The 27,830-nt window shown below is 36.9% G+C and overlaps 2 protein-coding genes across 4 annotated transcripts; both read left to right on the forward strand.

Moving 5' to 3' along the window:
- Positions 1 to 1,607: 1,607 nt before the first annotated feature.
- Positions 1,608 to 5,786, forward strand: LOC306877556 (gap junction alpha-9 protein-like; the record flags this gene model as incomplete). 2 transcript variants are annotated; one of them, XM_079429388.1, is made up of 2 exons in its annotated part: positions 1,608 to 1,657; positions 3,797 to 5,786. In XM_079429388.1, 2 exons carry the CDS (start codon positions 1,608 to 1,610, stop codon positions 5,313 to 5,315), a joined length of 1,569 nt encoding a protein of 522 aa, XP_079285514.1. In that variant the 3' UTR covers positions 5,316 to 5,786. The 2 variants fall into 2 exon arrangements, with proteins under 2 accessions (XP_079285514.1, XP_079285515.1); XM_079429389.1 differs by lacking the exon at positions 1,608 to 1,657 and adding an exon at positions 1,729 to 1,860.
- A 5,433-nt stretch (positions 5,787 to 11,219) lies between these two features.
- On the forward strand, positions 11,220 to 23,687 carry LOC306878301 (ras-related GTP-binding protein C). Of its 2 annotated transcripts, XM_079430560.1 has the most exons (8): positions 11,223 to 11,306; positions 11,390 to 11,589; positions 16,253 to 16,456; positions 17,382 to 17,581; positions 18,744 to 18,858; positions 19,141 to 19,283; positions 21,931 to 22,079; positions 22,162 to 23,687. In XM_079430560.1, exons 2-8 carry the CDS (start codon positions 11,410 to 11,412, stop codon positions 22,311 to 22,313), a joined length of 1,143 nt encoding a protein of 380 aa, XP_079286686.1. In that variant the 5' UTR covers positions 11,223 to 11,306; positions 11,390 to 11,409; the 3' UTR covers positions 22,314 to 23,687. The 2 variants fall into 2 exon arrangements, with proteins under 2 accessions (XP_079286685.1, XP_079286686.1); XM_079430559.1 differs by having other exon boundaries at positions 11,220 to 11,589.
- The last annotated feature ends 4,143 nt before the right edge of the window (positions 23,688 to 27,830 follow it).

Below are 27,830 nucleotides of genomic sequence, written 5' to 3' on the forward strand. Positions count from 1 at the left end.
TCAAGCAGCTTGGATTATGTGCCTCTCCAGTCTTCCTCCAGACCTTGATTTCCAAATGAAATGGAAAATTTACTCTTATCTGAAAAGAGGACTTTGGACCCTCTGTGACTTACCCTCTTTGTGGAGGGCGTCAATGTTCGTCTTCTGGATCATTGCCAAGTCAGCAGTCTTCTCCATTATTGTGGTTTCAAAGAACAAGAGATACCCGGAATTTTTACTGTAGGGATGGTCATTAATTGAAACTCAAATGTAAATATTCTAATATTTTGAGATACTGGATTTTTGACTTTCATGAGCTGTAAGCTCTAATCATCAAAATAAAAAAAATAAAAAAAACTCTTGCAATGTTTTACTTTACATGTAATGAATCTAAAATATATGAATGTTTCACTTTTTGAAATAAGTAAAAAAAAAAAAAAAAATGCACCTGTAAATATTGAATTGAGCTCAGATTTAGGTTATTAGAAAAACAGCTCGAAACAAAATTGACTTCCAAAAAAATCTTAATTTAGGTTGAGGAGCAGACTTAAATGGTGTTTAAACATTTAAAATGTTATTTTTTATTATTAATATTTCCATGGAATAGTTAAATTCTCATCAGGGAGCATACAATGCATTCAAGCCAACCTGAAATATGCTGCTTCTTTTCTCTTTTTTTTTTAAATATCAAAGGTTTAATTTAGTTACTCATTAAAGTAATGTCTAGTCTGAATCATGTTGTGTAATGAAGAGGCTCACTCACTACATTAATTAGGGCTTGTCTGATATGCCCCTAAATAGATGTTGCAGGCCTCGGATGAAACCAACCAACAGCATAGTTAGTGAGTGTAATGGGGTTGCACCATTGATTTCTGTTAAATGGAATAAAATATCGCCACAACTAGCAGAGACAACTTAATTACATTGGGCTGGACCCAGCGGAGTATGAAATCGGACATGACCGATTGATTGCTTCCCAAAGTATTGACTACTGAAAGTAGTGCCAACATGTGGCCAAATACCATTAGAAAGTGTTGCGCTTAGCTGTGAACACTTTCATGGAAAACAATAAACAATCACTTTCTGCCTTTTGCTGTTTATTCGATATTACACAAATAAAACAAGTCATTGTTTTGGTTATATGTGCTTAAAAGGACCAACAGGCCTTCAATTCTAAGTACAAAACATGCACTCTCACACTTGGGCTTTTTTTTTTTTTTTGCAATTCAACAGAAAAATTGTTCCATAACGGGTGTTAACTAGCAATCAAACATGCAAGACCGATTAAGAGGGGTTGCATAAGAGCATGAAGGTGGCCACCATGTGTAACCGAGCCTTAAATTCACACAGAAGGGGGCTTTATAATTCCACAATGTTTTATTTACGCATGGCGAGCTGGCAAGCTGAATCAATTCAGTGTTCCCTTTATCATATTTATAGTACTGGTTATTGACGCACTGACATACAGAAGCAGTGTGCTTGCCAACAGACCCCTGTGTATCCGGAAACCCTCTTTTGGTGCCAACAGAGAGGAAAGAAGGGGTCACAAAAGTTCAGGTGATGTGCTGTGTCAGATGTGCAAGTCATCAACGATTTTTTTAATATTTTGGCGGCCTCGTTGCGCTTGTATGACCTGCGGGGATCTAAAGCACTGGCAGTCTGTCCATACTGCTGTAAGGTACATGGCATCGGCTAGTGCATCGATTTCTCCTGCATGACTATAAGTTGGCAGCAAGAAGACCTGCTTGTGTTGTGTTTAGTCGAGACCTTTAACGATGATCAGGATGGCATGAGTCTTTTTGTACTTAACAATGTGTAGGCGCTGGAGTAGGTTTTGAGTTACCATGAAGATTTACTTCATTTTCTCCTTATTTGTTTAAGGTATGTAGCTGTTTTACAGTTTATTTATCTATGTTTATTTTTCACAATAGGATGCTTAAAGACCATCAACACAGCATAACAATGACAGATTGGATTTTGTAGCACTGCATGTTAGCATGCAAATTTTTAGTGATGACAGTTAAGCCTGCTTTATTTATACCTGATATGTATTTAGCCTTGGATCAACTTTTTTTGTTTACAATATTTTTAAAAATGTTAAGATTTGAATTTTTTTTTAATCTGAATTGGCTATACCAGTGCTTCTCAAAGACCCGCCTCCATTTCATATCTCAAGAGCACTAATTATATTTCCTACTTTGATAAACGCATGTTAAACTTTTAAATCATTTGTTTAGTTTTTTTTGTTAAATGTCTCTTTGGAGATGGGCTGAAATCACTATATCAAAACTGACCGGCACAATAGATTTTCCAAAAGGCTTATACTTCGTTGAAACATGAGCATTACGCGTTTCAGAATAAAAATGCACAGCAGGGGTTTTATATGTATGTATCTTTGAAAAGAGCCGGCCGTTTTCAGAAAAGCTCAGTGTTGTTTTCATTTCCTCTTTGCTGTAATGCGAGCACAGTGCTGATTTGATTACAGCCATTATCGGGGAAACCGCTATAGCTCCTGCTCCAACAGCGCCTCCTGCTGGCAGAGGATCGATTTGCATTTGCAAGTCTGTGGGAAACACTGCTGTCTGTCAGCAAACATAAACAAAAAGCTTCAGAACTGTTTTGAGAAGGTGCTTAAGTTTTGAGCTATGTATTATTACTTGAATTAAGCTGATACTACTACTACTACCATCTTGTGCCTGGCAATAAACAATTACTCTACTCTCTTTTTTTAAATGAAGGGGAGAAAAAAGAAAATAGGACAAATTTACTGGCCCAAAAAATCGGCATCATATATTGGCCATCGATCACTAGAAAAACCCATATCGGTCGACTTATAATGCTGACACTTAAATTAATTGTTTTGCCACTTTTGCACTTGTTATTAATGTATTTTGAATGCAAAGGGCACTTTATTTTTTCAAAATATTTGTGTTGATTAGTTATGTATGTTATGTAGTATGTTTATTAAAAACAAGTGTTGCAGTAACCAATTGTTCCGGTCCGGACCTTTAACACTGATGAAAATTCAGATTTGGACCTTTGAACGTAGACTTTGAGAAATCCCTGGGCTATACCATACATTTGGGATTAATTGTAAAAGTAAAAAAATGAAAAACATAAAAAAAAACATATTAATCTATGGTATACCATTATTCTGAATTTTATTGGAGTGATTTAGAGTTTATGACTGAATTTTACCATATACCTGACTCTGCAATGCCTTGAAGCTTCCAATTGAGACTTTGTGATCTTGCATCAGTTTTAGTCCAGCAACCAATTTTTATGTTAGAAATCTTTATTTTATTCCTTAAAGAAATATCTGGCAAAAACATCTGAAGGGACATTCAATTAGATTGCATACGGTGACACAATGTTATCAACTGGTATTATGAAATTCAAACATATTTCTATTTCAAGGTTTAATATAATATGTAGCAGTGCAATGAGGAATCAGGTCTTTAAGTATAATAAAAATGGGGACCAAAATTTGGTTGAAGGTTTCAGTTTTGGATCTTATAGATTCTATTTTTGCATATTGCAGTGTGTTATTAGCAGATTAGGTTTATTGAAAGCTTTGCTTTGTCTTTCTAGTTGAGTAAAATTATTTTGTTTTAGTCAGTGCAATGAGTAAGAATATTTCTTGCTGTTTTGGATATAGGAAGTGTAGTCAAGTCTCTAAGTAACAGTATGTTTAGGACATACTGGGATGAGGCCAAGGATCTCTGATAGCCTACTCAAAAGTGATCATTCTGAACATATTGACTGAGCCCCACAGTGCATTTTCATGATTCTTGCTCCCTGTTTCCTCTCTTTACAGACACAAAAATGCCAGAGTAAAGATGGGAGACTGGAACTTTCTTGGTGGGATTTTAGAGGAGGTGCATATCCACTCCACAATGGTGGGGAAGATCTGGCTGACCATCCTCTTCATCTTCCGCATGCTGGTGCTTGGGGTGGCGGCGGAGGATGTGTGGAACGACGAACAGGCTGACTTCATCTGCAACACCGAGCAGCCTGGTTGCCGCAACGTGTGCTATGACAAAGCCTTCCCCATTTCCCTCATCCGTTACTGGGTGCTGCAGGTCATTTTTGTTTCTTCACCCTCACTGGTGTACATGGGCCATGCTCTCTACCGACTCCAAGCCCTCGAAAAAGAACGGCAGCGCAAAAAATTGGCACTTAGACGTGAACTCGAGGCCGTGGACGTAGAGATGGTAGAGGTGCGGCGCAAAATAGAACGTGAGCTTCGGCAGATCGACCAGGGGAAGCTAAACAAAGCTCCCTTGCGGGGGTCTCTTCTGCGCACCTACGTGGCTCACATAGTCACCCGCTCAGCCGTAGAAGTGGGTTTCATGACTGGACAATATGTTCTGTATGGGTTTCAACTAAATCCGCTCTACAAATGTGAGCGGGAGCCCTGTCCGAACGCGGTGGATTGCTTTATATCTCGACCCACTGAGAAAAACGTCTTCATGGGGTTCATGCAATGCATAGCTGCCATCTCATTGTTTCTCAACATCCTGGAGATCATGCACCTGGGCTACAAGAAGCTTAAAAAGGTCATTTTGAACTACTACCCACAGCTGAGGGACAATCTCGATGACAGCTACTATCCAAACAAGTTGAAGAAAGATTCTGTGGTGCATCAGACATGTATTGGCACCTCCACTGGCCGCAAGGCCACCATTGCTTCAGCACCCAGTGGATACAACCTTCTTCTCGAGAGACCACCTGATGGAGCCACCTACCCTACTTTGATCAACCCATCCTCTGCTTTCTTGCCCGTTCAAAGTGATATGCAAACCAAAGATGGTTCTGATGCGCCAAAGTACTCGCAGAACAGTCCCACAGAGCACAACAGCAATTCCAACAACACCAGCAGTGATACACGTTCACCACCTTGCAACTCTGTCACGCCGCCAAAGCAAGATGAAGGGGAAGATTCAATCCACCCTCCACCTCTGTTCAAGAAAGGCCAGGAGTCTAAGACTTCAGACTCATCGAGCCACCCCAGGGAATCTTCTCACACATCTTCTGGCGTGGGAAAGAAGCCATGGAAGGTCAGCGCACCCTGGAACTGCACAACAGTCGTAGAAGGTAATGGCTCAGACACGGATTCCCTGGAAGGCGCTAAGGCCCGCTGTCCCTACGCCGCTGTGCGAGCTCGTACTTCATCCAGGTCTGATTCCAAAATGAGCAGGCCCACCTCTCCTGATTCAATAGAAGAATCCAGCTCTGAGTCACGGCATAGTCCACGAGCATTACCGAGCCATCGCGCCTCACTGGCCAGCAGTTCCAGTAGCAGACGAGCAGCTCCTACAGACCTACAGATATGAGAAAAACTCAATATAGGGATTTACTATTGATGGTAGCCATGTCATTTTTACAGTTACAGTATATTGATGGAAAATGACAGTAAAATGAACATCTACAGCAATATCAGACTTAAGTTTTATGTTCAACGCTATAAAGTTGTGGCACTCCTTAATGGATTGTTTACGCTGTCTTTTTACATACATATCAATTTAGCAGTACAAACTGACAGTATATTTCATTTACAATAGTAGTATGACTAAACTAGAGAGATTGTATGTTTGATTATATATGCCTTGTTCTCACCTGGACATTTCTCTTTTTGAGCGCTTCCTGCATCAGAAGTCAAAATGATGTAATGGTAAAAAATTATTTCAAAACACATTGTGCTGAAATAGAGCAGCTGTAAAAATATTCAAAAATATTATATTGTGGATTTTTTTTTTTTTATGTGCACATGTCATATTAACATATAATAAACTGGTCTTATTTACAATGCGATTAAACCAGATATCGAATCTTTATTTAAGTCTGTCTTTTCTAAGCATATGTACAACCAGCATTTCTAAATTGGGAATCTAAGAAAGATAAAACAAGTCGAATAAATACATTTTTCTAGCGGACTCATATTAGTATTATGATGATAATTTGAAATGCTTTGATCAGCAAAATTAAGCTGGTTTAGAACCTTAATGGTAAAGTAGCTGCTACTGCTAGTACCAGAGTTGTAATTCGCTGGATATTCGCCCTGGCTGCTTTAGGGACTGTCTGCAAATTTAAGTACAAAACGAAGAAAAATAATTAATACAAATAATTTTTTATAAAGCCATAGTAAATACCTTTTGGGTAAAGTAACTGAAAACATTAAAAAAATTGTATTATTTACTTTTTAAAATTGTAAATTTCCCCTAATGTATGTAATTTGTTTTAGAATTGTTTTTAGAATTTTTTTTAGCATTTTTTTTTAGAAATAAAATTACTGTAATTCACCAAAAGGGTGTTTTCATGTTTAAAAGGCTGCAGTACGTTTGTAGTTACAAGACTGCCTTACTACAGGTGACATTTTGCCAATATCACCCGTATTGTACATACAGTACATAATTATTCTTCGAAAACAATTACTGTAATTCACCAAAAGGTTTTTTTTATGTTCCAAAGGTTGTAGTATATTCCTAGTAGCCAGTTTGACTTACTACAGGTGAAATTTTGTCAATCTCATCTTTACTGTACATACAGTACATAGTTATTCTTAGAAAACAATTACTGTAACTCACCAAAAGGGTTTTTTCATGTTCCAAAGGTTGTAGTACGTTTGTAGTTACAAGACTGACTTACTACAGGTGAAATTGTGTAAATATCTTCCTTACTGTACATACAGTACATAATTATTCTTAGAAAACAATTACTGTAATTCACCAAAATGGGGTTTTTTTATGTTCCAAAGGTTGCAGCACGTTTGTAGTTAAAAGACTGACTTACTACAGGTGAAATTTTGCCAATATCTCCCTTACTGTATGTACAGTACACTAATATTTTTTAGAAAACAATTACTGTAATTCACCTAAAGGGTTTTTTCATGTTCCAAAGGTTGTAGTACATTCCTAGTGGCCAGGCTGACTTACTACAGGTGAAATTTTGCCAATATATTCCTTACTGTACATACAGTGCATAATTATTCTTAGAAAACAATTACTTTAATTCACCAAAAGGTTTTTTTCATGTTCCAAAAATTATAGTACATATTGTAGTTACAAGACTGACTTACTACAGGTGAAATTTTGCCAATATCTCCTTTACTGTATATAGAGTAAACAACTATTTTCTTGGAAAAATTACTGTAATTCACCAAAAGGTTTTTTTTCATGTTCCAGAGGTTGAAGTACATTTGTAGTTAAATGACTGACTTACTACAGGTGAAATTTTGCCCATTCCTTCCTTTCTGTATGTACAGTACACAATTATTCTTAGAAAACAATTACAGTAATTCACCAAAAGGGTTTTTTCATGTTCCAAAGTTTGTAGTACATTCCCAGTGGCCAGACTGACTTACTACAGGTGAAATTTTGTTAATATCACCCTTACTGTACATACAGTACATAATTATTCATGGAAAACAATTGCTGTAACTCACCAAAAAGGTTTTTTTCATGTTCCAAAGGCTGTTGTACATTACTAGTGGCCAGTTTGACTTACTACAGGTGAAAGTTTACCAATATGTCCATTACTGTATGTACAGTAAACAACTATTTTCTTGAAAAAATACTGTAATTCATCATAAGGGTTTTTTCATGCTCCAAAGGTTGTAATATGTTTGTAGTTACAACACTGATTTACTACAGCTGAAATTTTGCCAATATCACCCTTACTGTACATACAGTACATACTTATTCTTAGAAAACAAAAACTGTAATTAATCAAAAGGGCTTTTTTGTGTTCCAAATGTTGTAGTACACCAGACTGACTTGCTACAGGTGAAATCATGTAACTATCTCTCATACTGTATATAAAGTATACAATTATTATTAGAAAAATATTACTCTAATTCACCTAGTTTTCTTTTCATGTTCCAAAGGTTGTAATACATTCCTAGTGGCCAGACTGACCCACTACAGGGGAAATTTTGCTAATATCTCCATTCCTGTATATACAGTATACAACTTTTTTTTTTTAAATACTGTAATTCATCAAAAGGGTTTATTTAGTTTCCAAAGGTTATACTACGTTTGCAGTTACAAGACTGTCTTACTACAGGTGAAATTTGTTCAATATATCTACTACTGTATTTTCTTGATGAAAATTACTGTAATTCTCCCTAAGGGTTTTTTTTTTTTTTAATTTTCCAAAGGACATAGTACATTCCTAGTGGCCAGACTGATTTACTACGGGTGAAATTTTGATAACAACACCATATACTGTATACTGTCTATTGGCCACTCTACTGAATTATTTTTGGTAAATATATTAGGAACAAGCAGGTATTGGAACTGCTGTTGCTTCTACAACACGTTTCTTTCATTGATGTAGAAACCATACACAAAAGATGTTTTCTTTTTATTATAAAAACTTAATCACATTCTCGCCATTATAAACAACACTCTTTTCAAGTCTTTTATTATAAATTTTTTTAATCCAAAATTCCACACATATATATATATTACACACATATACATAGGCTAACTGCTAAAACACTTTGGTTAGAGCAGCAAAACCATGCCTATTTTTAAAGGGTATAATATAGCTAGAATTTAAACAGTGGATCGTTTATCATTGTTATATATCACAATATTACTCAGTAAATCTGTTCAGTGTAAAGAATTAAGCCATTATAGAGGTAACAGAACTTACTATAAGCTGCTTCAAATCGATGTTTATTGTGGATGCTGTGCAAATAAATAATGAACCAAGTTGAAGATTCATTATTATTAGAGATGCCGAACAATGATAAACGATCAAATAAATTAATGAATGAAACTTATACAAACAAGTGGCCTGGGATCAAAGAACTGGCACAGATAATATTTCCATATATGATTTTCTTTTATTTGTAGTGTGAGGGCGAACAGTTTAATGCAAATCACTGTATATTAAATCTACAGAGATCAATGATTAAGCCATATCTTATTTGAGATGTTATCGAGTTTCAGTTTAACTTCATCCGAGTTCCGCAGTGAATGTAGACATTTTATAGGGTATTATTTTATGTTTATGTGATTCAACTTAAGATCGCGTTACTGTATCAACAGCGTTAATCAAAAGCAGAGGTATTTCATGCAGACACTGATAAGGGCTAATTTATGGCATCTATTAATGTCTGCAGGAAATACCTCTGCTTTTTCAGCTTTCTAAGGCTGAAAAAAAGCACATTTTTCACACCGGCTGTGCAAAGGGCTATGGCAAATGATGTAAAGTGAGCCTTAACCACTCCAACGCGATCTTAAGTAGAATAATAGACACATTAAATAACATCAACGTCTCTATTCACTATATTATCCATTCTCCGCGGTACCGCCGGTAGCTCCCGTTACCTAAATTCCCAGAATGCATTGCCGCTGTGACGACACATTCCCAGACTCTCTCCTGTTTAAATTTGCTGCTGTAATACACGTAGGCGGTTTTTAAATAATATTTTCATGTCGATATAAAGTTGTTGGATATTGTTAAAACTAATCGTGGTAGTGGTATCTTTACAGGACTGTCGACTCTATAGAACAGTGGCACGCGAAAGCGAATGTCCGGCGAATATGGAACCTAAAACTAACTATCGCGCTAGTTGAGCGTACCAAAATATGCAAGTTTCTTCCCACAGGCTTAAAATGAACATATTACACCACAAAATTCAAATGTTATTACTATTTGTATTATTATGATTTTGTACTTTTTTGTATGTTGTCTGTTCCTGTTATTGTCAACTTACACGTCATTGTTATCGCTTCTTGTCATATGGCACTAAAGACAGTATCTTTGGGAAACTATTCTTGCTCTTGTTTTACACTTGATTGTAAAGAGAAGAATCACAGATAAGAAGGAAGCTGGTACCTCACATTAAACGAGGACAGATAGCCATTTGAAAATTGTTCTTATTATTTCAACAGCACAGTCCAGTGCATTAATAATACAGCTCAAAACTGGAATATTTGGCTCACAGCACCATCTACTGGACTAAAGCCTATTTATATAAATTTTGAGTCCTCGCACAAACTTTATATTCTGACTTGAAATATTATCAATTGAATGTTAGGAACTGGATTGGTTATACTTGGCTGTTTTAGAAAAAGAGAGCATGAATGAATAACAAAACCAACAAAACTCAATCCATGTGTCATCCATACTACAAAGTTATTCAGATGAACCTGTTTTGTAAGAAAGTTACACATTCATATTCAGGTTTTGAATGGAAAGCTTTTATTATTATCATTTCAAGAAATCTGAATTAAGATCTATTATACTTTCTTTGGTGGAGTCCAAACCACAAAAAATATCGTCTTCCCAACATTCCCAACATAATTAAAGGTATCTTTTAAATTTATATATATTTTTTTCAATTTAATTGACCTGTGCTACTAAAAGCTAAAGTGCAACAGTTTTGTAATCTGATAATTCAATACAGTTGTGCATATACTGTAGTAAAACTGAACAATAACAACATTATCTTAATTCTGCAATGTGACACATTGGTCAGTCAATGTTGTTATTGTCTGAAGGCCTAACCTTTAATCAGCTTGTCGTTTAACTGGTACACATATGAATTATGTATGGCATAATTTTCAAACAACAGACTTTAAAGATTTTGAAGTCTACTAAAAATAGTCCAAATTAAATTACTGTCTCGATGTCATATGAACATATCTACATGGTACAGTGGGGAATTTTTTTTTTGATCCCCTGCTGATTTTGTATGTTTGCCCACTGACAAAGAAATTATCAGTCTATTATTTTAATGGTAGGTTTATTTGAAAAGTGAGAGACAGCATAACAACAAAAAAATCCAGAAAAACGCATTTCAAAAAAGTTATGTTTTTTTTTTCTTCTTCTTGTATTGCTATCCTATTTTTTTCCTTGTTTCATATCCAAAAACAAAAAGTATATGCCCACTTAGCTTGGAAAATGGGATTCCACTGATCTAAATAAATTATATCTCTATTATAGATCAGTGGATTAAACGTACATTTATAAACGCATATTCATGAACAACATTTAACATTTACCAACTAATCTTTATCAGCATTTCAAGGTAAAAAAACACGTTTCAGGTGAAAGGTCGGAAAAAAACAGCCATTCACACAAATCCGTTTGTCAGGTGACCATCAGGCACATGACTTGGAACGATCCACCCGCATTTCAATACCTCAGTAGAGTGACACTTTATTTATCCAATCAGCTTACGAGTTACCAGGCTGCCATCCAATTACACTCGAGTGTCGTTCTTAAGTGGGCGTTTCATCGAGAGGGGAAACACAAGAGACTGAAGATTTAAAGGAGAATCCATAATAAGTTTGCTCTCATCTATTTATACGGTAACAAGGTTTTATATTTGTTCACTGAGCATTAATTTCGTGTTGGTTGGATTATTAATAACCGGACGGGTTATATTTTAAAGGGGTTGGGGAGGGGGTTAACATGTCGATCCAGTACGAGGCACCGCTGGCGGACAGCTACGGGGTGGCGGACTCGTTTCCCAAAGACTTCGGATATGGAGAAGAAGAAGGAGACATTGAGGACAGTCCTTCTCCCTCCGACAGCAAGCCGAGAATCCTGCTGATGGGATTGAGGAGGAGCGGAAAGTCCTCGATCCAGAAGGTATGAGGAAGAGATGATATTTAGACCGTCTAGGTTCTCCTCCCCTGCTGACTTCTTCTTAGCCCACCGAGTTAGAACCGGTGTTATGGATCAACTGGGGATCGTGTTAACTGGGGACATGCGCGTGCACGCTAATAGTTTTACCTGAGTTTCCAGCAGACGTTGGACCTCCACAGATTCGTCACAGGGAATTTTCAACGGAACAGATTTCAAAGCTTTCCACATTATTTGTGAATGTTTTGTATTATTGGACTTATGTATGGACTTTGTATTATTGTATTATGTTCCCCTGTCCATGTTCAAATGTATCTGACGCGGTTTAAGGGAAGTCTTAATGCGTTTTCAGGTCACTTCTCAGACCACGCCCAGATTAATTTGTTTAGGCTATCTTAAATTCGTTTCAATATATATATATACAGTGTATATATATATATTCTAATGACAATTGTACATTCATTAAATAAGGTGTTACTTTGTTTCTTTGCAACGCGTGTGTAGGCAGTTGTTCAAAAATATTACTTAATTTGTGTAAATGAATTCGAGCATCAATATTGCTGTGGTCAAAGGAATGTCAAGCATTTCATTTTCTTTCTTTTTATATTACTAAAGAATGAGCGATAAACAAGCTATAGTTTTGCATTATGCATATAATTTCGAATTAGTGACAGATAAAATGCAGTGAATTATGCTGAATAGGGAATGTTCAACAAACGTATACACATAGTTAGGTGTTGAGGCAAACACACACACACTTTTACATTTATCTGACGCTTTTATCCAAAGCGACTTACAATTGCTATATATGTCAGAGGTCGCACGCCTCTGGAGCAACTAGGGGTTAAGTGTCTTGCTCAGGGACACATTGGTGTCTCACAGTGGATTCGAACCCGGGTCTCTCACACCAAAGGCATGTGTCTTATCCACTGCGCCATCACCACGCCATCAAAAACGCCATCACCACCATTTTTGCAGAAATGTGCAGTTTTATAATAGAGGTCTGTCAAGTCAAGTGAGATCACCTTTATTTATATAGCACTTTATACAATACATATCGTGTCAAAGGAGCTTAACAGTGTTAAATACTGAAATAGTGTGTCAATGCAAAGAAAGTTCAATTCAGCTAAAGCAGCTCTAATATGAGGACAATAGTAAACAGTCAGTTTCTCAGTTAAAGTCAGTTCATCGTTGATTCAGTGCTCAGTTTAGTTGTGCTGATGACTGTCGAGGTGAAGAGGTCTTCGCAGGGGATCTGTCTGTAGGGCACATCTAGTTGACATGGTCTCCACTGACATTCAGAGATGTCGTGGTCTTCTCTAGGAGCTGATCCACCATCTGGACTGGAAACGGGCTGGGTCTGGGTAGTGAACATCATTCAGTTAAGCACAAACATGTTTAGGCAATGATTGTGATCATAATGATTGCAATATAAGGATAATTTAGCAGTTTTGCATGTTGATTCGGAGTTGGGATCATAAGTTTTTTTGCAGGGGTTGTTATCTCTTCACAGGTGTTAGTGTCATCTAAAATCTTCAGAAAGGCTGAATCCAAATGTTAGTGAGGTTCTTACCACTGAAATGAAGATAACTGGCATAATTCAAAATTATGTATATATATATATATATATAAAGAGGCCCACACTCATTATTTATGAAACTGACAGACTTCTTTGTCATATTTTTAGTTCAAGAAGTCTGCAATAAAGTAAATATTGGTTTTCCTATTCTAAATAATGTTTGGGAGAGAGGTATCATATTTGTGTACGATGCCAAATGATTATGAGGTTAGTGATGTATACTGTCTTTTGCAATATTAGCCATATATGTAATTATTCATCATCAGAGTATCATGCTCTGCCTGTCAGTCATGAAAAAGTTGTGGCTGTTGAGTGATTGTCACAGGACTTTCATAAAAAAGACAGTATGGAAAATAGAAAAATAAGATATGAGGCAGTAAGAAAGATCCTACAGCATGGCTCACTTTTATTAGACGCCTGTCAATCACTTTGTCACCTTAAAAATGTAAACATTCCATACATGTGACATATCGCTCACACATATTGTGGAAAAATGCCTTCCTGTGTTCATCACACATACAGTATTAAAGAGTTGGCTTGAATCCTGCTCTGCTCATAACATGTTTTCTCTACGGTCGGAAACACAAGCATAGTCTGGCAAGAGACCAGGCCTGTATGTAAAATGAAAAGCAGGAGTCGTGAACTTAGAATTAACTTTAGACAAAGTGTTCTCTACACGTTCAATGAAACAGAGTCACAACATTTATATTCAAACACCTAACTGAGCATAATATACAGTACAGACAAACGTATATAAAATGAAGTTAATTTAATTGATTATATTACTATAAGAAACTGAATACAGCATTGTTCTGAAAAGAGTTCTAAGCCAATGCAAAATGTTGATTTCAGATCAGTCACAAATCCATGATGAAACTTTATGTCCAGGGAAGAGTATACAGAGGCACCAGAGCTGACTGTACAAGAGATCTCAGATAATAAAATCAGCAGAGCAAAATCACACAAACTCAAGCCAAAGTAGCTTATCTCTGTTTTTTTCTTCACACCCCTCCCCCCTCTCTATATAATCACTCAGAAAAGAAATAATTTGATTAAGAACAATCGTAAACTCAATGAACAGGCTTGTCAATAAAAAAAAAATATTGACTTTGCAATTCATGTTTGTTTTAGGTCTACTGCTAATTTTAACTTAATCTAGGCCCATATCTGTTCATTATAACACATGACAACACACTACAGACACAATGTGATCCAGTAATATTGAAAAGAAAATACTTCCATTTGTATTTCAGTTCGTAGTAGAGTTTGATCATCCATTGAAACTAATGTCCCATGTTAAAGTGGGCGTGGTTGTGAGCGTGACTCCGGAGCATGGTAAACTTCCCAAAAACCGCGGGACATACACAGGTATGGACATCGCGGAATCAAAACGCTTTATTATGCTTGATGCCAATGTATACAACTGGTGAAAAACGTTTTTTAGTCTATGATCCGTAGAATATCTCAGTGACGAATCTGTCGCCGTCTAACATCTGCTGGAAATCCAGGTAAACATTTTAGCGTGCACGCGCACACCCCCAGTTAACACGATCCCCAGTTGATCCATAACACCGGCTCAGAGCCGCTCTGGGCTGCCTAACAGTTAGCTGTCACCGGGCACCGGCAAAATCACCACTCAGAGCCGTTACAGCCAACATATTTCTTAAGCAGAGGTGGATTTGTGGAGTTGGACACATACAGGCCTAAATGCATCATACTACTTCAGTTTGCTAAGAAGGATATATGTAGCATATGCGTGCCATGTTAATGTTGTGATAACTCACTCGGCACGTGATTTCTTATTCATATATTCATCCTTCACCACACCCTCTCAACACAGATTATGTAGATTGACTAGAAGACACTTTTCTGACTTTTAGAAGTAGTTCATTCTTGAGGACCATCTACTGTCTTTGTGCATCTTATAAACAAAGGGTATTCATTTCGTATAAATTGTGTAAGACATTTAAGTGTAGGTCTCATGTAGGCTATTGCTCCTGTTGGTTTAGGAAATAAATCCATTATAGATTATAGATTTTGGCTCAGGTGTTTATTTTTATTGAATTTTAATATTTCACCCTCATTTCCTTCAAAAAATCAATTTTACTCTCCGTACAAAAAATACTCACACACAGGACCTTAAGGACAAAAATGTCCCCATTGAAACTCATTAAAACGGCTATTTTTAATCGCAGTGCTGTTTAACTGTAAAATGATGCATTTTTTGTTAATAGGCTTTCATTCTGTTGGCAAGGCTTCAAAATAATTTTTTTTACCAGATGGTGCCATTTTTTCAGGTTTGGTCTATAAAGGGTCTATAAAGCAAATACTTGCTTTATTCCTGTTTTCTGCTTCTGCATATTATAGAGCCATTTGGATAAATAATGCAGCTATAATTGTGTGGGTGGGTTGGTATGGATGTCAGAGTGTGGTTTGTATGTGTGTCCTTGTAAAAATTGAGAGAGAGAAACTCTACTGTAAATCACAAATCCAAGCACAGTGTGCAGCAGCAGAGTTTTGCTGGCATCTAATGGGGAAAATGTGGTACTGCGCCCAAACAAAATTTTACTGAAAGCTAATTTTTTGAGATATCGACCTCAAATTTGGAACACAGCTTGTTTAGATTTATGGCTTTGATTTTCTAGCAGGTTTAGAGTTCAACATGTTTTACTCATGTATAAAATATTCATAAAATAACATAAAAATCATAAAATATTGTTCATAAATCATTTTCATAAACTTAAACCTGTATAACATTTTTTTTTGTTTCACTTTTTAAACGTTTTTTACTTCAACAATAATCTGCCATGGGTCTTCTTTAAAATGAGACCACACTTAAGTCTCTGCTCCCAAGCTGTCCCATGGACATTTTTGTCCACTATGGACCTAAGTGTAACTTCTTTTTATTGATGCACAAGGGTTAAGAATGTAAAATTTGAAGCCCCTGAGAATTAAGTCTTGCCACCAGTAAGCTCCTCAAAGTCCATGAAGCATGTGACAGGGCTTTTAGTTTGATTTCACAACTGTCTGACTTTATTACTCTCCCATTGGAGGAATGCTTTAATGTACAAAATGTCTTTGACTTGTTAGGTGGTGTTTCATAAGATGTCCCCCAATGAGACCCTGTTTCTCGAGAGCACCAACAAGATCTATAAAGATGACATCTCCAGCAGCTCCTTTGTTAACTTCCAGATCTGGGACTTCCCTGGACAAGTGGACTTTTTTGATCCAACCTTTGACTACGAGATGATTTTCAGAGGAACTGGGGCCTTGATATTTGTCATCGATGCACAGGTGAAACAAGAAATTAAAAGCTTTGACACTAATTACTGTGCACACCCAAACGACATAGTGATGTTGTTCTGTCAGGAATTCGAGATGGCTGGATTCTTTTGTGAAATGTTATAATCACAAATCATGGCTGGCTATGTTTTATTCATTGGTGGAATATGTAAAGTTTTAAGCAGATAAATCTGGGTTTCTCAGTATTTATGTTTGTTTTTTTGCTTGTTTAGATGATATTTCAAAAAGAAAGTAACTGTAATAATCAATAAATAAAGTTGTCATTGCAAAAGGACGTTTCTTTTTTTTATTTCCATAGTATGGAAAAAACACTTAGGAACACAATGGGCATGAGAAACTCTTTGCTTACCTACATCTGTTCACCTACTTGTTTACCTATATTTACCTTCTCTTATTTTTTGGTGAACTATACCTTTAATGGTTCTAAATAGTTGGCTTATTTAAATCTTGGCATTGAGTCCAGACATTCTGGTTTCATTTAATTGAATGTTGTTTGTCATTGAGGCTTAGCTCGTTGGATCACATTGGCTTAAGGTAAAAACAGGTACAAGATTGACTTTGTGTTTCTGCTGATATAGGGAAGTCCGTGCTGTTTTCTCTCAGCCCTTCAGTCTTACTTCTAGCTGAAAGTTATTTTAAAGGATATGGTCGATTAGATCGCTGATTTGCAAACCCTTTTACTAGTGGACATCTCAACTACAGTGTTATTTTATCAAAAAGAGCTGTTAAAGTTCTTCTGATATTTGAAGAAACATTCTTACATTATTTTTGTAAATCTGCATCTATATATTTTTGTAAATGTGTAAAATGCAATTTGTTTTGTAACCTAAAGTATGGCATTTTCTATAAACCTGGCCATCCTCTACATTGTACATTGCCAACTCATACCATCTTGCATTCTTCCTCCTTATCACAGGATGACTATGTGGAGGCCCTTGGTCGACTCCACCTAACAGTTTCACGTGCATACAGGGTCAACCCAGAGATCAACTTTGAAGTGTTTATCCATAAAGTAGACGGCCTTTCTGATGACCATAAGATTGAGACCCAGCGGGATATACACCAGAGGGCTAACGATGACCTGGCAGATGCCAGTTTAGAGAAACTACATCTCAGGTAAACATTTGCAGTTTTATTTCTAATGCTGTTTATTGATTGAAATACTTCTTGAACCATAATATGTGCCACTATTTGTGTGATCTGAGAAGATGGAACAGATATCCTACACTTTTATTTTTATTTTTATTTTGCAGAACAGTTAATTAATTTGTGAATATGAGTGAACCCATTTCTGAAATCTGTAAAAAAAAAAAAAAAAAAATTCTTTGTCTATTTTACGGCACTAAAAGCGGAGAAACTGTGTTAAGTCAGAGCTCTGGTGCAGTAATGGATGCAATGGATTGATGTCGAAAAGCAGTTCTCTTAGGAAATGGTGATGTTAGTCTTTTTTTTTTCATGAGCTCTGTGTTAAATCTCAGCGATTTATAGGCATTTACAAAATTAATTTGGTTATGCGATTTTAAATAGTGCCACATATGGCTGAATCCGATTACATGGTTTTTCTGTTGTCTTCACTAATGCTTTAGGATCACAATTACAAAGTTGCTTATTAAATTTGCACATCAGACCACTGTAATTTTATATTTAATATGGATATTTTATTATGTTAAAGGTTGCTGTGCAACACTGCAGAGCCTTTATGCCACTTCTTTTCTGCCAGATTCTGGTGTCCTTTGTTTTGGTAACATTTCTGTTCATTTGGCAATAGATCTGTTTACACTGCAATGTTTGTCTCCCAAATGTATAGTCAATAACACTCTTTTCACATGAATGCCCTACTAAGATGGGTATTTTGATCAAGAAGACTTCGAGATTTTCCTTCTTTTTTTTTTTGTCTCTAGCTGATCACATGCCTGAGAAGTGCATTTAACCGTTTACCACTCACAAATATCCATGTGATATTGCAGTTGTCAGAAGTGAATGTTCAGTCCTGAGAAATGTTTCTTTAGCTACCCTGCAATTGTTTAAACATGTGCAATAAAGTCTGATCTGTGTCAGATAATGGAGCAAAAAAAAAAAAAAACTTAATTCATTTGCTGTGTAAATGTGGCCATAATGACACCAAAGGAACAAAACTTAGAAAAGCATTATGTGATGTTTGGACCACTGTTCTAATAACTGGTCAAATAAGAATTGGGTGTATGAGCTGTATTAAATATCTTAGATATTTTTTTATGACATTCTGTCTAATCGAATGCCTTTTTTCTGTCCTCTACAGTTTCTATTTGACTAGTATATATGATCACTCCATCTTTGAGGCCTTCAGTAAAGTTGTCCAGAAGCTCATCCCTCAGCTTCCAACGCTGGAGAACCTTCTCAACATCTTTATATCTGTATGTGTCTTTACCTCAAGACTTCACAACACTTCTAAATGTCTCATGATGTTTGCACCTTAATAAAGTTCCATTCCCTCTTTGGTCACTCCATTATTGTCATTATGAAGAATATATAGTAGTGTTGTTGCTGCTGCAGTGGAAATGGCTTATTCACTTTCCATCTCCAATGCAGTCATGCTCATGCATGTTTTATTATCCTCTCAATGCTGTAAGATCCCATATCAGACCCTGCAGGGCATTATGCAACGTGTGTGTGTGTGTGTGTTTCTCTGCTAATAGAATTCAGGGATTGAGAAGGCCTTCCTGTTTGACGTTGTCAGTAAGATTTACATTGCCACCGACAGTTCACCGGTGGACATGCAGTCCTATGAGCTTTGCTGCGACATGATCGATGTGGTCATTGACGTCTCCTGTATTTACGGGTGAGCCTTATATATTATATATTATTTCTACTTTCATATTGGAGTACATGCACAATACATACAAACACAATCTATCTATATCCATCTGTCCAATGACTCCAATTTCACTCACATCTTTTGCATGAGAGCGCTTTAAAACTTTATATTGCCCAAATTCTCTTAACTTGTAAAATCTACTAATATCCTTTATTTGTGGACATGTTTTTAAACTAAGGAAATGCGACACCATATACAGGTGCATCTCAATAAATTGGAATGTCGTGGAAAAGTTCATTTATTTCAGTAATTCAACTCAAATTGTGAAACTCGTGTATTAAATAAATTCAATGCACATAGACTGAAGTAGTTTAAGTTTAGTTTAATCTCAACAAATTAGAATACTTCATAAGACCAATAAAAAAAAACATTTTTAGTGAATTGTTGGCCTTCTGGAAAGTATGTTCATTTACTGTATATGTACTCAATACTTGGTAGGGACTCCTTTTGCTTTAATTACTGCCTCAATTTGGCGTGGCATGGAGGTGATCAGTTTGTGGCACTGCTGAGGTGGTATGGAAGCCCAGGTTGCTTTGATAGCGGCCTTCAGGTCATCTGCATTGTTGGGTCTGGTGTCTCTCATCTTCCTCTTGACAATATCCCATAGATTCTCTACGGGGTTCAGGTCAGGCGAGTTTGCTGGCCAATCAAGCACAGTAACACCATGGTCATAGAACCAGCTTTTGGTACCTTTGGCAGTGTGGGCAGGTGCCAAGTCCTGCTGGAAAATGAAATCAGCATCTCCATAAAGTTTCTCAGCAGAAGGAAGCATGAAGTGCTCTAAAATTTCCTGGTAGATGGCTGCGTTGACTGTGGACTTCAGAAAACACAGTGGACCAACACCAGCTGATGACATGGCAGCCCAAATCATCACAGACTGTGGAAACTTCACACTGGACTTCAAGCAACATGGATTCTGTGCCTCTCCACTCTTCCTCCAGACTCTGGGACCTTGATTTCCAAATGAAATGCAAAATTTACTTTCATCTGAAAAGAGGACTTTGGACCACTGAGCAACAGTCCAGTTCTTTTTCTCCACAGCCCAGGTAAGATGCTTCTGACGTTGTCTCTGGTGGCTGTTCAGAAGTGGCTTGGTAGCCCTTTTCCTGAAGACGTCTGAGCTGGTGACTCTTGATGTACTGACTCCAGCTTCAGTCCACTCCTTGTGAAGCTCTCCCAAGTATTTGAATCAGTTTTGCTTGACAGTATTCTCAAGCTTGCAGTCATTCCTGTTGCTTGTGCACCTTTTTCTACCCAAATTCTTCCTTCCAGTCAACTTTTCATTTAATATGCTTTGATACAGCACTCTGTAAACAGCCACTCCTTTCAGTAATGACCCTCTGTGACTTACACTCTTTGTGGAGGGCGTCAATGTTCGTCTTCTGGATCGTTGCCAAGTCATCAGTCTTCTCCATTATTGTGGTTTCAAAGAACAAGAGATAAGCGGAATTTATACTGTAGGGATGGTCATTTATTGAAACTCAAATGTAAATATTCTAATATTTTGAAATACTGATTTTTGACTTTCATGAGCTGTAAGCTCTAATCATCAAAATTAAAACAAAAACGCTTTTGAAATGTTTTACTTTACATGCATTGAATCTAAAATATATGGAAGTTTCACTTTTTGAAATAACTTACAAGAAAAAATGAACTTTTTCATGACATTCTAATTTATTGAGATGCACCTGTATACCTTATTTTTATCTGTCACAGTGATAGAAAGCATTTTGAACGATCATTCAGTGATTTTAAATTTCTGTATATGACAAAAGTTAGATCTTCAATGGCATTAAAATTCCATTTTAATAATGCACATACGAGTGGGCGATAGTTACATGTTTCTCAGACGACAAAATACATTAAATTTACCCTGATCTTCAAGTGCAAAATGTTTTTATGTAAACATGTAACTATCTTCTGTAGCCTTTGAAGGACAGTACTAAATGAAAAATGTGATGGCAAAATAAGAAAAATGTACACATCTCAATTCTGTTCAAAAGTTTGCACCCCCGGCTCTTAATGCATGGCTTTTCCTTCTGGAGCATCAGTGAGTGTTTGAACCTTTCGTAATAGTTGCATATGAGCCACTTAGTTGTCCTCAATGTGAAAAGATGGATCTCAAAATCATACAGTAATTGTTGGAAAGGGTTCAAATACACAAAAATGCTGGAAAACCAAAGAATTTGTGGGACCTGAAGGATTTTTCTGAAGAACAGCAGGCAGTTTAACTGTTCAGGAAAAACAAGGGACTCATGAACAACTAGGCCTATCACTAAACAAAAAAGTGATAGTGCAGCAGTGGATCATTCAGGTAACAACACAGTATTAAGAATCAAGTGGATGTAAACTTTCGAACTTGGTCATTTTTATAAATTCAACTATTTTCTCTTGTGGACTGTATGTAAACCTCTTTTATGTGAAATATATTATTCAGGTCAGTACGAAATAAACAATAACATGCATTTCGTATGATCCTTCTTATTTTGGTCAAATAATTAACATTTTGCAGATTCTGAAAGGGGGATGTAAACTTTTAACTGTATTCCTAACGTTATTTTTAGTATGCTTTTTGTCAGTTCTGCATTCTAAGTATGTATTGATCACACAGATTAAAGGAGGATGGCAGTGGCAGTGCATATGATAAGGAGTCTATGGCCATCATCAAACTGAACAACACCACAGTGCTCTACCTAAAAGAGGTCACCAAGTTCCTCGCCCTGGTCTGCATCCTGAGAGAAGAGAGCTTTGAGCGCAAAGGTATACCACAGCAATAGTTATATCGGTGCCTTTCATACTAGCAGTTTTCGGTTATTTTTAATTCTCCTTTTTTGTGCCACAGGATTAATAGACTACAATTTTCACTGTTTCCGGAAAGCCATTCATGAGGTGTTCGAGGTGGGCGTTTCTACCTCAAGGACAAGCAACCAGCCAGCTGGCACCCCTCTCATGAAGACTGTTGCCTTAAACGGAACCCCCAGGGGCACTGTGTAGAAAGATAGCAAAAAAGACAATGATGAAAAGTGTGGAGATGATGGAAAAGGTAACGAGAGAGAGACTACAGGATGGGCCACATTCTGAGTATGCTGACCATCATTACTGCTCCCAAACGCTTTATAAGCAAAAGAGTTTGAAAATCACTAAAATAAACTTGCTGTAGTGGGCGGGGCAGAAATGTAACGAGGGTAAGCTTGCAAAGCTACAGATGGATGGAAGGGAAGAGGCACAAAAGAAGGCGGAACACTTTTTTTGTGACTAAAAGGCATTAACAAACTGTTCCTACAGAAAAGAAGGCAAACGAGTAACAGTGCAAATCACTTAGGAAAAAAACAAAAGCACAGCAAGAAACCTCTCACCCTGTCAGGCCGTACCGCCTGACAACTTGGATGAATGCTGTATGATATGCTGCTGGTAACTTAACACAGTAGCCAAGTTTAAACGCATACCTGGTTTACTCCTCAACACGTGAATGTGGCAGACTTCTGTGAAAATTTGTGGTGCACAAAATTTGAGTGTACACTTCTGAAGCCTTATGTAGAGGAGGCCTGTCTGATGCAAGCCCCTAGTGCACACTTGGTCACCTAAACAGCCCATGTATTGTGTATGAAAGGTTAGTAAATGGATTGAAATGCCATTTTGAATTTGTCTCGAGTGTGTGTCTGTGTGTGTACACATGTATGTATGCAGTGGAGAGGGAGGGAGGGAGGGTGGGTGTTGCATATGCATGGTTCAAGGCCCAGAGATGTTGTGAGATCACACATGGGAGAGTGTATGCAACTCCAAAGACTGAGAAAGCTGTACTGTTCCATTTGACCTCTGGGACACTGTGATTGCACTTACCTCAGAGGATGTCAGGGATATTAACTAACAAAGTTCAAACTGCTATGCTGTACTGTTACCCTCCAGTTACATTACGGCATCCTTGGAGTGTAGCTCATGCAATCCGAGGACATTGTAGGATGAACTTTACTTACTTACATTCCGGTTCTGAGGTGCCAATGCAGTTTTGCTCAGATTTAAAACTCACTAATCTTTGCTTTCACTCGTCCAATCACCAATCAGCATGTTGTTTTTGATTCGGAAAAAAATCCACAGAAACAGAAATTAAGGATAATTTAAGTGACAGGACATTTGAATCAGTTAAAAATCATGTCTGTAGAGATGCTTCATATTGTTTTGCAATCAGCTCAGTCTTTACTCATTTAATTTAATGGAAAGTAAATGAAATATGAAAAACAAACAAACTGATCTTCAAGCTTGCCTGTGATTCTTGTTTCTCAGACTACATATAGGACACACATTATGCTTGTCTTGAGTTTTGCCAAAGGTGTTGTCATTCACAAGAAATAAAACATGTACACATACCGCAAAGCGTGTTCATGTGCTGTCATTGTTTTGGTCCCATATTCAAGATGGAAAAACCCTGCCTAATAATACTTACATATTGGGACCTGTCATTTAAGAGATTTAGGACACTTGCTGAAAAGAAAAAAATATTGTGTGCACAAATCTTCAAAGAAAGGTTCGTTCAAAAATGAACATTGAAAAATAGTTTTCCAGTTACTTCAAAAAAGTTAAGTATCGAGCTCCATAAAGAGAAAAACACTATAAAGGCATCATAAAAAATAGTCCATATGGCTCTTATGTACTGATTTCATAAAGTGACGATGTTCGATTCATAATCGTTTCTTTTGAACCAAATCTTTTCTAGTTTACACTTTTGGTCTGAATGATTCTTTCACGGATCGGATCCGCTTCTAGAATTCAATCTACTGCCTCATGATCCAGTAACAGCCGTTGTGTGCAAGATTAATAATAAATAACAGCTTAAATATCTGACGTTTTGACACACAAAGCTGTCATAGAAATTGGGGATATAGCACACTACTACTGCGCTACTTTTTTTTCGGATATTTCATATACTATTTTGTCAGGTCTGGAACATTGCGCAACATGAGGGTGAGTATATGATGACTGGAGATTTTTGCTTATCCCTTTAGTACCATGCGCATGACTAAAACACTCCAATTATAGAGACTGATCTTATCTTATATCATTTAGTTTTAAGTGAATTAACACGTTCTAAAGAATTTTTTTTTTGTGAACATTCCCAGTTTTTTGACAATTGGGGGCGCCAGAGTACTGCAATTAAATTCGGCAAAAAACGCTTGGGCTGAATTGCAAATTTCATAGTACCATAACACTACCACGACTTTATATGGTAGAAATTGCAATAGGCTGCTATGCTGTACTGCTGCTGAGGTACTTCCCATTAATTTGAATCAGTTATACCTCAGATTAAACTTTTCTTTTCTTTTAATCTTTTAGACCTATATTTTATTTCCTTCATTTTTGGTCCTTTAGTAAAAATGACTAAAAAGCCTCATTAAACAATATAGACCAACAATGTTAACTTATTTCAAAAAGTGAAACTTTCATATATTTTAGATTCATTACATGTAAAGTAAAAAAATTCAAAAGTTTTTTTTGTTTGAATTTTGATGATTAGAGCTTACAGCTCATGAGTCAAAAATCAGTATCTCAAAATATTAGAATATTTACATTTGAGTTTCAATTAATGACCATCCCTACAGTATAAATTTCGGGTATCTCTTGTTCTTTGAAACCACAATAATGGAGAAGACTGCTGACTTGGCAATGATCCAGAAGACGAACATTGACGCCCTCCACAAAGAGGATAAGTCACAGAGGGTCATTACTGAAAGGTGTGGCTGTTCACAGAGTGCTGTATCAAAGCATATTAAATGAAAAGTTGACTGGAAGGAAGAATTTGGGTAGGAAAAGGTGCACAAGCAACAGGGATGACCGCAAGCTTGAGAATACTGTCAAGCAAAGCTGATTCAAACACTTGGGAGAGCTTCACAAGGAGTGGATTGAAGCTGGAGTCAGTACATCAAGAGTCACCACGCTAAGAAGTCTTCAGGAAAAGGGCTACCAAGCCACTTCTGAACCAGAGACAACGTCAGAAGCGTCTTACCTGGGCTGTGGAGAAAAAGAACTGGACTGTTGCTCAGTGGTCCAAAGTCCTCTTTTGCGATGAAAGTAAATTTTGCATTTCATTTGGAAATCAAGGTCCCAGAGTCTGGAGGAAGAGTGGAGAGGCACAGAATCAACGTTGCTTGAAGTCCAGTGTGAAGTTTCCACAGTCAGTGATGATTTGGGCTGCCATGTCATCAGCTGGTGTTGGTCCACTGTGTTTTCTGAAGTCCACAGTCAACGCAGCGATCTACCAGGAAATTTTAGAGCACTTCATGCTTCCTTCTGCTGACAAGCTTTATGGAGATGCTGATTTCATTTTACAGCAGGACTTGGCACCTGCCCACACTGCCAAAGGTACCAAAAGCTGGTGCAATGACCATGGTGTTACTGTGCTTGATTGGCCAGCAAACTCGCCTGACCTGAACCTGAAAGGAAGATGAGAGACACCAGACCCAACAATGCAGATGACCTGAAGGCCGCTATCAAAGCAACCTGGGCTTCCATTACACCTGAGCAGTGCCACAGGCTGATTGCCTCCATGTCACGCCACATTGATGCAGTAATTCATGCAAAAGGAGGCCCAACCAAGTATTGAGTGCATAGAAATGAACATACTTTTCAGAAGCCTGACATTTCTGTTTAAAATATCCTTTTTTTAATTGATCTTATGTAATATTCAAATTTTCTGAGACACTGAATTTTGGGTTTTCATTATCTGTAAGCCATAATAATCAAAATTTAACTTTCTGAAATGAGGGACAAAAAATATTGACCCTTTTCATGATATTGTAATTTTTTTGAGATGTACCTGTAAATAGCAGTCTAATAATAATTTGGTTGATCTTTCTATTTTTCTGAATGTTGAAGCTTAATTCAGTTTTATGAGAAACCGAACACTATTGGCTAAGGCACCATTACTCGAGCAGTCTTGTTAAATCCGAGCTTGAATAACGCAGTAATATCACAAGAAGCCAATAAAAGCAGATATGCCTCACAGCTACTGTCACGACTCATTACGAGACCCCCACATCTACGCAATTTACTGGCAATAAAACACTGACAGCATTTCTGTCCACTTCATTAAGCTTCTAATTTCTTGTAAAAATTTTGCATTAATCCTTTAAATGGCTACTGGCCTGGTGCACTGTAGAATTTTTGATCAAAACAAGAAACTCGACATGCAACTTGTGAGTGAATAATTAAACAATTCTGGTTAATTTAGAGTCAGGTTTAGGTGTAAGGAATTTCTGTGCATCCAAAATAAAAAAAATAAAAACTAGTAGAAAGAAAGAAATGTATCCTCCATTTATAGGCAGCACGCATTAAGAGTAAGGCATGACTTGTTAATTTACAATGGTAACCACAGTTTCCCCCAAAGGCCAATTAGGCCTAATCACTTTACAGTTTATGGTTTTATTAAAGCAATATCACACTTGCAAATTGTTCTGAAGTACTGCATATAAGCATAATAGCCTATGTATTATATAATTATGTTTAAGTTGTCATTTATTTTTAATCTTAATATCTGGATTAGCTAATTAAATTGTTACTTGTCTCTCTGTATATCTAAGAATTTTGAATTATATTATAATGTATTAACTTTATACAGCTGTTGTGTGAAGTTACCACAACTTTTATTAATAGGGTACTGTAATACCATAATACAACCCGAATTCCGGAAAGGTTGGGATGTATTTTAAATTTGAATAAAATGAAAATGGAAAGACTTTCATATCACATGAGCCAATATTTTATTCACAATAGAACACAGAGAACATAAATGTTTAAACTGAGACATTTTTTACACTTTTATCCTCTAAATGAGCTCATTTCAAATTTAATGCCTGCTACAGGTCTCAAAAAAGTTGGCACGGGGGCAACAAAGGGCTGAAAAAGCAAGAAATTTTGAAAAGATTCAGCTGGGAGAACATCTAGCAACTAATTAAGTTAATTGACATCAGGTCTGTAACATGATTAGCTATAATAGGTATGTCTTAGAGAGGCAGAGGCTTTCCAATCTGTGAAAGAATGCATAAAAAGATTGTGGAATACTTTAAAAACAACATTCCTCAATGTCAAATTGCAAAGGCTTTGCAAATCTCATCATCTACAGTGCATAACATCATCAAAAGATTCAGAGAAACTGGAGAAATCTCTGTGCGTAAGAAACAAGGCCGAAGACCTTTGTTGGATGCCCGTGGTCTTCGGGCCCTCAGACAACACTGCATCACTCATCGGCATGATTCTGTCATTCACATTACTAAATGGGCCCAGGAATACTTCCAGAAACCACTGTCGGTAAACACACTCCGCCGTGCCATCTGCAAATGCCAACTAAAGCTCTATCATGCAAAAAGGAAGTCATATGTGAACATGGTCCAGAAGCACCGTCGTGTCCTGTGGGCCAAGGCTCATTTAAAATGGACTGTTTCAAAGTGGAAAAGTGTTCTATGGTCAGACGAGTCCAAATTTGACATTCTTGTTGGAAATCACGGACGCTGTGTCCTCCGG

The sequence above is a fragment of the Barbus barbus genome (genome assembly GCF_936440315.1).
Source record: "Barbus barbus genome assembly, chromosome: 12".
NCBI classification, from domain to species: Eukaryota; Metazoa; Chordata; class Actinopteri; order Cypriniformes; family Cyprinidae; genus Barbus; species Barbus barbus.

What these genes read in the sequence shown, in the direction of transcription:
- LOC306878301 (XM_079430559.1), top strand. Translation starts at nt 11,410, where the DNA reads ATGTCGATCCAGTACGAGGCACCGCTGGCGGACAGCTACGGGGTGGCG. An exon ending in GAAAGTCCTCGATCCAGAAG is followed by an intron (nt 11,590 to 16,252) that starts GTATGAGGAAGA and finishes TTGACTTGTTAG; the next exon opens with GTGGTGTTTCATAAGATGTC. An exon ending in TATTTGTCATCGATGCACAG is followed by an intron (nt 16,457 to 17,381) that starts GTGAAACAAGAA and finishes TCCTTATCACAG; the next exon opens with GATGACTATGTGGAGGCCCT.